General features: G+C 47.9%; 1 protein-coding gene across 1 annotated transcript in view; it reads right to left on the reverse strand.

The window, feature by feature from the left end:
• Positions 1–12,621, reverse strand: part of LOC142774796 (uncharacterized) — a 140,612-nt gene that overhangs the window by 94,058 nt on the left and 33,933 nt on the right. Inside the window, exon 2 of the mRNA XM_075875881.1 lies at positions 5,724–5,866. Coding sequence (XP_075731996.1) covers positions 5,724–5,866 — 143 coding nt within the window. The remainder of the gene's footprint in view (positions 1–5,723; positions 5,867–12,621) is intronic.

Below are 12,621 nucleotides of genomic sequence, written 5' to 3' on the forward strand. Positions count from 1 at the left end.
GGTGTCACATTGTTTAAAAAAGGTAGCACAAAAAGCTGGAATCAGAGTTGTTTTTTCAGCCAGAAATAAGTTCTCTAGTATGTGCCATCAGGTGAACAGAGAGGACAGAGGGCCTCGCGTGTGTGAAAAAAAAACACGCAATCAAGTTTGTTGAATGTTGTTTTTGTGCCATTTATGAAATTCCCCTCTCTTGCGGCCGCTGTTACATCGGGCATTCTGGCCGCTGTATAAATGACCGCCTCAGGGAACACCGCAATCTAATGCGGGGTTCTGTTGGCAGCCACTTAGCTGCGCACAGCTCCATTTGTGGATGCCGTGCATTGTTTGACAAATGCAAGATACTTCGACGCTACAGAGATAAAAGGACACGTGAGATTTATGAGGCATTCTGCATAATCAAGAAAGGCGATATGTGTGTCAGTGCACCTTCGATAACGCTCCTCACCAGGGAATTGGCGTATTTGACAAGCGAATGATTGCGCAATCACAGTTTATTTGTTATACGCATACAATCATAACAAAAATTACTCTTTCATGTCACTCGACTTCTCTCCCTCTTTTTTCAAGTTTCGTGTGCTATATATACACCCCTGTACGAAATAAATTTTGGTTGTAAGTCAGCGCCTCGTCCGTCTCTTCTCTGTCCTGTGTCCTGTGTTACGCGCTGTTTTTTCACTTCGTTGACCATGTACCAACCGGCCCAAATAAGCACTTTAGTGCATTATACGTAGCGCAAAAAAATGCTAACTGCAACGTTGGCAAGCATTGGACGAACACCATTAAGTGAAAGTCACATATTGTTAGCAATGAACGACCAAACAGTGTCAAAAACTGCTTCAAAGGCTGTTCTAGACTTTATAAAAAGCACTGGACTAGAAACTAGACTCTAGGGTACTATGCTAAGTGGCTACTGTACATACGCACCACCTCTTCTTGTCCCCATCATCACCCTTCATTCCTTTTTCTTTCCCCTTTCCCTTATCCCCTGTGTAGAGTTGCAGGCTAGAACGAACTAGCTCAGGCTGACCTCTCTGCCTTCTAATAAATTCTCACTCTCTCTCTCTTATAACGTCAGTGTCATGAATAAATTGATTTACAATTCATGATCCTGCAGCTCTTGCGGTGGTTTCGTTCACATGGCATGTTGCAAAACTGGTATGGTATGACATGATTGCATGGCGAGCACAAGCGACAGAAGCTAACATGAGAATCATGACATGCCTGTCATGTCACAAAATGACTACATGCCACGCTCACGATGCGCTAGCGGCCGTTTCACTAGCATCACCTCGAACCAATGCGGAATTGCGGCACGTGAATGGATGGCGAAGGTACGTGGCTGGTGCAAACATGATAATCATGAGTTGCGTGTCATGTGACAACATGAGTACATGCAATGCTAATGATGCGCTGGTGGCCGTTTCGCTAGCTTCACTTATGCCAACTTTGGTATTACGGGACGTGAATGGATGACGACGGTATAATACTGGGGCAAACATGATAATCATGAGGTGCGTGTAATGCAAAAAACATGACTACATGCCACGCTCATGACGCGCTCGCGGCCGTTTCGCTAGCTTCACATGCACCAAACTCAGCGTTACGCGACGCGAACGGACGACATAGTTTAATGACACATACAAACAAGTTAATCAGGAAATTCGTGTGAGGGAACAACATGACTACATGCCACACTCATGATGTGCTCGCGGGCGTTTCGCTAGTTTCACATATGCCAGATTTGGTATTACCTGACGTCAATGTTTGACGAAGGCACAAACGTGATAATCATGAGATGTGTGTCATGAGAGAGCATGACTAAATGCAACATTCAAGGCGCCAATATATTTCGACATGACGCGGTGCGCATGCTCGCCAGTGTTCATTTTGACGGGTCACGCTGTCGTTTCCACGCCAGGCACCGGTCCTGCCATATACTCGCAGGCGCGCGCCGGGCTGCGTTGCTTTGACGCTTGCGCGTTTCAGTGCGTCTGGCGTCCCTCCGTCACAAAAACAGGGAGACGCAGTGTTGTCTGGGTAACGCATCACCACTAAATGGAGCATGTCGCATTTCGCACCGGTTGCTGTCGGGCCGCGCCGACGGACGCTGGTTGCGCCGATCGCGCCTGGCGTCAGACTATAGCGTGCTCTCGTTTTGCTAACACAGCGTCACTGTGCCCAACGTGCACCTGCATCAATGCTACATAGGAGTATATTAGGACCTTCATGATGAGCTTGTGGCTGTTTCGCTAGCTCGACATGCACCAAATTTGGTGTTAAGTGACGTCGATGGATGACGAAATTAGATGACTGGTGCAAACATGATAATACTGACGCACATGCCATGTAAGAACATGGGCGACATACCACGCTTATTGCATGCTCGTGGTCGTTTTGCTAGCTCCACATATACTAAATTTGGTATCACGTGACGCGAATAGACGACGAAGATAAACGACGCATCAAAGTATGATGATCGTGACAGGGAAGTCATGTACGGCATCATTTGCCTCCACCTCATGACGTTGTGCTGATTTTAAATGACAAATCAATCTTTCTCATTCGTGCTCCGCATACCATTGATTCCCCCAGTACGCGGGATCTGCTCATTTTTTAATCTCTAAATATGTTTTAAATATCTGGTTGACTTCACCCTGTGGCTGCTTCTTCCTTTTAGCCTGTCTGTGCTTCCGTGATGCCTCACGTCATTTCTCGATCGCTTTCTGGATTTCGCTGTCCCACAAACCTTTAGGCTTTCTTCTCATTTTCTTCTCTCTTTCCATCTCCTTTGTCAATGCATCTAATAGCTCACTATACTCCCACTGTTTGCCCGCTAATTTTCCTCCTCTACGTTCGCGGCTATAGTTATTTGTGTGTCAGTTAAATACGAGCTTCCAAACTCTGACTCTATGCTCTTATTTTCAGTTTTATAATTCATCTGTATAGATATGTGTTTATGCTCACTACCCAAGCTTTTGATTCCTTCCTCGTCTATTTTCATCTCTCTAAGGTTGCGATAGATTCGCTCTGTCATAGCACAATAATCAGTTATGAATTGCCTGCCTTCAACTTCCCACGTAATCTGCCCCTCGAACGTCGCCCCGCATTAACTATCTTAAGGCGATGTTTCTCGCAGAGATCTGGCAATAACCTACCATTGGTGTCCCAATATCCGTCAAAGTCCTTTTTGTGAGCATCCATGTCCCCTATCAGGATTACTTCGCCTCCCTGCCCAAATTCTTTGATACTGGGGCGTATGCAATTCACTATCTCCAAATTCATTTTTCTTGCTGCTATTGCCCGTTCACGAGTAAGCAACATTTAGTCACGTTTTCTTTCTCCTTACTGTGCCTAAAAAAACTACCAAGCATTTCCCCGAGGGTGAACATGGTTAAGTGCGAATACACGGGGTGATGCTATGAGGGGTATTTATTAATTCGCACTATTATAATTATTATTCCCACTTTGGTGCCTTTATGGTGTAATGGTTCCTGGGAATCGCAATTTGATCACACGGGGAAGTTTACATTAACTCACTGGCGAATGCCAACGGAATTTAACTTTACTCCCCCTCATGACCCGCTCTCGACGGGAGACTGAGAGAGAAGGAGGGTGCGCGAGAGAGAGGGGTGCGCGCGCAGCTGCAGCGAGCGAGGAGAGCGGAGGAGCGAGCGAAGGGGGAGGGGGTATAGGGCACGTTACTGACACCGATTTCAGCGTCGCGTCCGTGGCTTATTCGGTAGAGCGTCGCGCTGCGGCCCGCCAAGTCCTCTTTATTTTAAAGATAGAGAGAAAACTGCGGACGCCGCCGACGGCGGTGGATGGTTTGGGTTCGCTTATAAAGTGTATTCACGCTTAAAACTCAGAGGTGGTCTGAACATGTTTGTTTCACTTTATCCTGTTCGGCTTTTGTATGAGTTAGCATTCCAACTTCCCACCTTTTTTGTCTGATACGATCCTGTTGCATCGTTCCCAAGTATATTTCAGAATCTGTGGTGGCTCTTGTAGCAGCTAACTGACAAAAAATCTCATTTCCACACGGTGAAACCATTGCAACATTGACTTGGCCATGTTCATCCACAACGTCTTTCTACCAATCTCCTTAATGGCTTAAGAAGAATCATAATGCTGGCAGTACTCTTCACATATTTATAATCAGGTTTTGAATTATATTCAGCGGAGTTTCATACAGTCGTTGCACAGCACGCGTTACGACTTTTAGGGACGAAGCTCCTTATGGTGTGACTTGTGCGTCCCTGGTTGTCGTAGTGCGAAACCTGTGACACATACCCGCATGCTAGTGGCACATACCCACCCTCGGGCATATATCCACATGCCGACATGTTACGAAAAAATAGAATATCCACTGAATGAATCATGATGAGTGGGGTGAAGCGCCCTTCAGCCTGTCTGTCCGTTCGCTCCGGCTTCCGTCCGTCCGCGTGACCATCCATGCGTTCGTCTGTGCGTACATCCATTCGTCTGTCCGTCCGTTCATGCGTCCATCTGTCCGCCCTTCCGCGCGTCCGTTCATGCGTTCATCCGTCTGCAAGCCTGTCTGTCCGCTCATCCGTGCGTCCTTCTGTGGTTCATCTAGTGAACACTCAAGGTACCACCATCTTGCATCTCACCTCCCCTGCGGCACATACCCACTCTAGATCGGGTATGTGCCAAGTGAGCTATGCCGACGTACAGGGGATATTACTGCACTCTCAGGCGCTTCGCCCTTGAAAGGTAGCACAGCGTCCTGATCACGCTCTTTGTGTTAACAAAGCGCTGACCGCAGAAACGTGGTACATACTCTCGTTTTTTCCTTGGACTGTCCGCTGGATGGTGGTGATTTTATATGAATATACGATAAAAAGAAGCGAGATGGCGGTACTTGAAGTGTTCAGAAGATGGACGGACGGACGCATGGGTTGACAGACAGACAAGCAGATGGAAAGACGGACACACGTACGGACGCACAAACGGACCCACGAAGGGGTGCACGTATGGATGGACAGAAAGACGGACGCACGAACGAGTGTACGTACGGACTGGCAGAAGCACGGACAGATTGATGGACGCTTCGCTTCACTCATCATCATTCATTCAGTGGACGTGCTGTAATTTTTTTGTGTGTTGAACTGAGACAAAAATATTTTTTTGTTGTTAAATGGCCAAGGTAGCGAGCTTTTTCTGAGATAAGCGTGATCATTTTTCTCTATTGGGAATTCACTTGTCAGGTAACTCGTAACAGCTTTCTACACACTTCTGGCATACTCAGTTTTCTAGCAACATGACTACATTTTTTCGGTATTGCAGATCACGTATTCTGGTTCATAACAGCGTGTAACGGAACAGAGTTACTAACTACTTTGAGCAGAACCATGTAAAGTAAACATGCCGAATGGGTGTTTACTACGAATCTTTATGGGAATTATTCGTCGAGTTGATGCAACAGTGCTTTATAATATTAACGAAGGATTAAGAAACAGAAGATGACTTTACTGCCCGGCTAAGTGATTCGAAGCTAACAGGATGCATATGGCAGAACGGCGCTGGTTGAACGTGAGTACACACGCTTCCGGAATTGACGGTGGCTGCAGGCGCCCGTAATTCACCATCGTATCCAGAGTAAACATTGAAAAAAGTTAAGTTTTATCACTTCCACTTCCCGGGGAAAAGACGGCTAGATCGCCGTCACCTATATTAACGTCACTTGGACTGCCAACACTCACCATACTGTTCGCCGTTTTCGGAACCACTCCTCATAATCGTAATCCGTCATGTTCAAATAGATTTTCAACCAGTAATTACAATCTGTTTGATCCAAAGAATAATTGCGCTTAATCTGCCAAAATCGTTCTGATGTGTTCAAGGCCTGAAGTAGAAATGATTTTTTTTTATTATTCAGAGCTTGCTTCTTTCATTGTTTCAGCTGAAATTGTAAATATGCTGTATTATTCGCACCACCAACATGGTATTTGAAGACAATACGCATGTGCATGATTATGAGTGATCGCTTACTGTTATCGTTTATGAGCTAGAATTGCCGGCGTGTGCCCACACATAATCGCATTACTTTTCTCTAGAAAAATATACAACCTATCTTCTATAATCGGTCGGCCAAGATAGGCTCGGTAAGTGCGTGCCTTATCTCCTAATGTGCTTTATTTCCTTCTTTCTGCCTCTCTTTCTTTGAATCGCACTGCGCAACGCCCCTTCCCTACGTTTTGCTTTTTTTCATGTATACTGTAAGCAAATACTATCCGAGTTTGGGGTTTTTGCGGCTCATGACCTCTGAAAACTCTCGCGTTTAAAAAACTACCTCGTGTTGGACTAAAACGTGGTACATGACACAGTTTTACCACCACCTCTGAGGCACGTAGTAAAAGGATGTCAAAATCCAGTTTTACCACGTATGGTGTTTTCTATGACGTGGCTTTTAACCTGCATTTCGGGGTTTATTACTACGTGACGGCAAGTTCCAGCTGCTTCGGCAGCTTTTGCCCCATACCCCCCAAGTGACGCTCTCAGTGAACTTTGACGGTACGCGAGGGCCACAGATGTTTTTTTTTTTTTTTGCATCGTCGTGTTTCATATGACTTACCTCGAGTCAACGCAGTTTGACTGAAACTGGGGGCAGCATAAGCACAACGAGCGAGGAGAGCATTCTGTGAACGAAAAAAAAAGAGGGGGGGGGGGGCTCTCAAAAAGAAAAACCTGCTGTGGAATGTTGTCCTGCATATTTTCGCAAATCATTAGCTTTTGCTGTGCGGCGGCCCTGGAGACAGACGGTGCAAGAAGCCCGGAATCTGAGTGTCTAATTGAGTTGATGGACCTCACGCGTTTCCTTCATCATTGAGCGACCGTGCGCTTCCGAGCGCGATCCTGCGAACCTGAACGTTGCGGATACCTCACTTCCGTGCCGAATCGCGAAGATCTGCCAGTAGTAACAAAATCAAGCTGGTGTCATTGTCTGTGGTTGCTTCCAGGAGAAGCGATAAGCAAAACGCTCCACTATGACGTCCGCACCGAGCCGTGGCCATACTTACATGCCCGGACTCCAATTCAGATAAGCCTACCCCCCTCCCTCTCCGCGCGCCTCAAAAAAATTATATCTGCCTACATCATTGCGTCACTTGCTCCACCTCTACGCTGAACGTGTTATTTTATAAGCGCACCATCAAGCGAACACATCGCATATGGACAGAACAATGGGAGGAGAAATGACCCAAGTATTCCAGATTTTTTTAGTGATGCAAAACCTTCGCAAAACTAAACGTTGAAAGACAATCATAAGTGCTGTAGGTTCCCGTCAGCGTTGTCATTATTGTGCATCATGGAATTTTTATGCGTTGTAAAAACTTGGCAAGCCGTTGAACTCACATTTTGACGTCAATACCAATCGACGCAAATTTCGACAACCTTAATAACGCCGTTTGATATGTGCCGCATGCATATAATGAGGCTGATTCCCACTTGGATGTTCTTAATCAGACTTCATGCTACCAAATAAAACAATATTTGATGCATGTCCTCTTTTACTTTTTTCAGGTGTATGACACCAATTTGATTATACTGCAAATAATGATGTCCCCAATGATGCTAAAATACAGAAAGCAAGTGAATTTTGGTAAGTGCAGACTTTGTGTACTACGTATATGAAAGCATCGCTTTTTTGGGGCAAACTGCACATGTCTTGGCCAGCGAATAGTGTATAATGCCACATGGTTACACTGGCACTGATAATTCGACAACGCCCCACTGGTCCATGTGTGTGCTTACGCTGTTAATGTTAAGATAAAATGTTTATGTTTTCATTGCAGTGATTGCTGCTTGTACTAGAAAGCCAACTGCCAAGATTTGCTTACGCTGATGCTACTGAAGATACGTTTCCCCTATTTCCTAGGGTTTTGGCTTGCACAAAGCATAACACTTGGGCCTAGATACACAAAGCTGTCCGTGCGCAGGCCTTCATAACAGTGTTTCTTGACTCGCCTTTACGCTGTTTTCTGCACATGTTTCGTGGGTTTAAAAGTGCCACAGCATGTTCACTTTCCCAGTCTGAAAAATTCTCGTTTGAAGTTCTGCAAAAGTGTGCTTAACTTTCTTCTGCACCTCCTTGCTGTTTCAAGATCCTGAAGTGTTATGCTCTTACGAGAGGTGGCAGTGCTCCTAATGTTTTATTTCCATCACGTTCATCAAGTATGCGATGTGGGCTTGAATGGTAGCACATCCTCAACAAATGTCTTTGTGGCACATGTAGAAGGCAGTACAACATAAATAGGCAGACATTCACACCAGGCGCTAACATCTAGTAATGCTTTTTTTGGAAACCACGGTGCGTTTATTTCAATTCTTCTAACAGAGCAGTAACCTGTTCGGCTGTGAACCAACAAGACGTCTAACTAAGAAAAACTTTGCATATTGTTGCGCTCAGATATATGTGCATCGGCAAGCTATCTGTGACACTGTCAAATAGATAATGAGAATGCTTGCGCAGGCCTTAAGATATTGCCACGTTCCATTTCCCAAGCTTTTGTTATCGTCCCAAAACACCACACGATTCTCAGCGCAAACCGCGCCTGCAGTTTTAGAGAGTGTTCCGGACTGTAGTAGATCATTTCGATAAGATCACGCCCACTGTGCGAATGGTACAGATTGTTCTGGAACGTAGGCCACCGCCAGCGGTAGCGCTAGAACATTCGACGGCGGGAGTATAAATGCCGACGCGCTTCGCCGCTTGTCAGTTGTTGATCGAAGGCCGACGCTGCGTTCGCCGCTATCAGCCCGAGACTGCTATCTGTGCAAGACTGCTGCTCTAATTAGACTTTCCTATTACCGGGCACAGGTTCGCCCAAATAAATAGTTAAATTCTAACACGAAGTTTCCTGTCTTTGGCCACGTCACGACCCCGTGACATCTGGTGGAGGTGCTGCTTCGTTCATGTACCGCACGCCCCCGTCAAACCGTGAACCCAGCCCACGTCGCGGAGAAGACACCGACGCCAACCAGGAGCAGCGAACAAGCCGCCGACAGCAAGGGCTACCACCGGAGTACGGGATTCTAGAAGACAAGGCGCGGAAGACCAAGGCCATGACCGCGACTGCAGCAACAATGACAACCGGTTAGGACAGCTTGGAAAGGCCCTGAAATCCGCACAGCCGGAGGTCATCTCGTAACGCCTGCGGGAATCTGCACAGAGAGAGTCACCATTAACGGCCGTATTTATCCTACAGACTTCGTAGTCCTACAGCGTTGTTCGAGAGATGTCATCCTTGGCATGGACTTCTTATGCCTCCATGGTGCTGTCATCAACCTAAAAACAAAGTCGATAACGTTATCCACAGAAGAAGCACTACCACCGCGCACGCCGTCTGGACACCATGCCTTGAATTTGCTGGAAGAACAAGTCACCATTCCGCCTCGCTCAAGCGTCATTATTTCAGTCGGCGCTCCTGAATCACCTGACTTCAAAGGCGTCATTGAAGGCAGTCAGCATCTATTGGTCACCCGAAATACTTGTGTCGCAAGAGGAATTGCAGAGCTGCGGGGAGGCAAAGCAACGGTTATGCTCACGAATTTCAGCAATGAGTACAAACATGTGAACAAAGGAACAACGGTCGCATACATCGAAGAAATTGTCGAAGCCACCACTGCTTTCGCCCTCGCCGATTCTGCGGAACCTGCTCAGAGGAACCAAGCCCCTCCCATAGCTTTCGACGTCAATCCCAGACTTCCGAACGATAAGCAAGAATAGCTCAAGGCCCTGCTCCTGCAATACGAAGATTGCTTTTCGTCGTCATCGAAAATTCGGCAGACCCCAATCACGAAACATCGCATCATAACCGAAGAAAATGCCAGACCACTCCGTCAGAGTCCGTACAGGGTTTCGACGCGAGAACGTGAGGCCATGAAGAGACAATTTGATGAAATGCTGCGGGATGGCATTATCCAGCTGTCCTAGAGCCCATGGGCATCCCCCGTGGTGTTAGTGAAAAAAAAAAGGATGGGACCCTACGTTTCTGCGTCGATTATCGCCGCCTGAACAAAATCACAAGAAAGGACGTGTATCCTCTCCCACGAATAGACGACGCACTTGATCGGCTCCATAACGCCAAGTACTTTTCGTCAATGGACCTCAAGACTGGCTATTGGCAAATCGAAGTCGACGAAAGAGACCGAGAGAAGACGGCGTTTATAACACCGGACGGCCTCTTCGAGTTTAAGGTGATGCCCTTCGGCCTTTGCTCAGCGCCTGCAACTTTTCAACGCGTTATGGATAGTGTCCTGGCAGGATTGAAGTGGCAGACTTGCCTTGTGTACTTGGACGACGTCGTCGTGTTTTCCTCGAGTTTCTACGAGCATCTTCGGCGCCTTGAAGCTGTACTTCAAGCCATCAAGACTTCCGGACTCACACTGAAGCCAGAAAAGTGCAGATTTGCGTATGAAGAGCTCTTGTTTCTGGGGCACGTTATCAGCAAGTCTGGAGTTCGTCCTGATCCACGGAAAACAGCCGCCATCGCCGACTTCCCGCCGCCCACTGACAAGAAAGCCGTGCGCCGATTTTTGGGCCTGTGCGCCTATTATAGGCGGTTCGTGAAAAACTTCCCCGCATCGCCGATCCTCTCACTAACCTTACCAAGGCCAACGTGGAGTTCAAGTGGGAAACGCCACAGGAACACGCTTTCCAGGAGCTTAAACATCACCTCCAGACGCCTCCATTACTTGCCCATTCCGACGAATTCGCCGAGACAGAAATACATACTGACGCAAGCAGCGTAGGTCTTGGCGCCGTTCTTGTGCAGAGGGCTGACAGACTTGAAAGGGTTATTAGTTACGCCAGCCGATCGCTATCCAAAACAGAAGCAAATTATTCCACAACAGAAAAGGAGTGCCTCGCCATCATCTGGGCTACGTCGAAATTTCGCCCATACCTCTACGGCAGGCCCTTCAAAGTTGTGAGCGACCACCACGCCTTGTGTTGGCTAGCCACTTTGAAGGACCCTTCAGGTCGCCTCGCACGATGGAGCCTGAGACTTCAAGAATATGACATTACTGTCATTTACAAGTCCGGCAAAAAACACTCCGACGCCGACTGTCTCTCTCGTGCGCCTGTCGACCAACCGCTACCCGACGACCCGGATGACGACTTCTTCTTGGGAACGATCACTACCGACGACTTCGCTGAACGACAGCGGGCCGACCCGGAACTTAAGGCCCTAATAGAATACCTTGAAGGCAGGAGCGCCGAAGTCCCGAAGGTATTCAAGCGCGCACTTGCGTCGTTTTTTCTACGAAACGGTCTTCTACAAAAGAAAAACTTTTCACCGCTTCGGGCTAAGTACCTCCTTGTGGTGCCTTCAGCTCTGTGACCAGAACTCCTGCAGGCCCTGCACGACGATCCGACGGCAGGGCACCTCGGTGTTTCTCGCACGCTCGCGAGGATACAAGAAAGGTACTACTGGCCGCGTCTTACCACCGACGTCACTCGTTATGTGAGGACATGCCGGGACTGTCAGCGACGCAAGACACCGCCGACAAGGCCAGCGGGACTTCTGCAGCCAATAGATCTACCTTGCCGACCTTTCCAGCAGATTGGTATGGACCTACTGGGGCCGTTCCCGACGTCGGCTTTCGGAAACAAGTGGATCGTGGTAGCTACCGACTACCTCACCCGCTACGCCGAAACAAAAGCCCTGCCAAAAGGCAGTGCATCCGAGGTAGCTAAGTTCTTCGTCGAAAATATCGTCCTACGTCACGGCGCCCCGGAGGTCCTTATCAGCGACAGAGGAACGGCATTCACTGCCGACTTAACTCAAGCGATCTTGGCATACAGCCAAACAAACCACCGCCGGACGACAGCGTACCACCCACAGACCAACGGCCTCACCGAGCGGCTTAACAAGACGATCGCCGACATGCTGTCAATCTACGTCGATGTCGAACACATGACGTGGGACGCCATTCTTCCGTATGTGACCTTCGCATACAACACGGCGGTGGAGGAGACGACGCAGATATCTCCATACAAATTGGTCTACGGAAGGAGCCCGGCAACGACGCTCCATGCCATGTTACCCAACGTCACCGACGAAGAAAACCTCGATGTGAGCGAGTACCTTCATCGCGCCGAAGAAGCCCGACAACTTGCGCGGCTCCGTATCAAGAATCAACAGACGACCGACAGCCACCGTAACAACCTTCGACGACGCTTCGTGGAATACCAGCCCGGTGAACGTGTTTGGGTGTGGACGCTGATACGCCGACGTGGACTAAGTGAAAAGCTTCTGTGACGGTACTTCGGACCGTACAGGGTGGTTCGACGTCTCGGCCCACATGATTACGAGGTTGTCCCCGACGGCATCACGAACTCTCAACGACGCCGATCGCGACCTGGAGTCATCCATGTCGCACGCCTAAAGCCGTTTCATGCGCGTTAACAAACTGAAACAGTGCTTTTTTTGTATTATTGTTGTATTGTAATTTATTCATTGTACTTTCTTGCATTATTATTGTACCTTCATGTTTAGTTAAAGCATCGAGACGATGCCTTTTTCAGAGGGGGGCATGGCCACGTTCCATTTCCCAAGCTTTTGTTATCATCCCAAAACACCACACGATTCTCAGCGC

The sequence above is a fragment of the Rhipicephalus microplus genome, chromosome 10 (genome assembly GCF_043290135.1).
Source record: "Rhipicephalus microplus isolate Deutch F79 chromosome 10, USDA_Rmic, whole genome shotgun sequence".
Taxonomy (NCBI): Eukaryota; Metazoa; Arthropoda; class Arachnida; order Ixodida; family Ixodidae; genus Rhipicephalus; species Rhipicephalus microplus.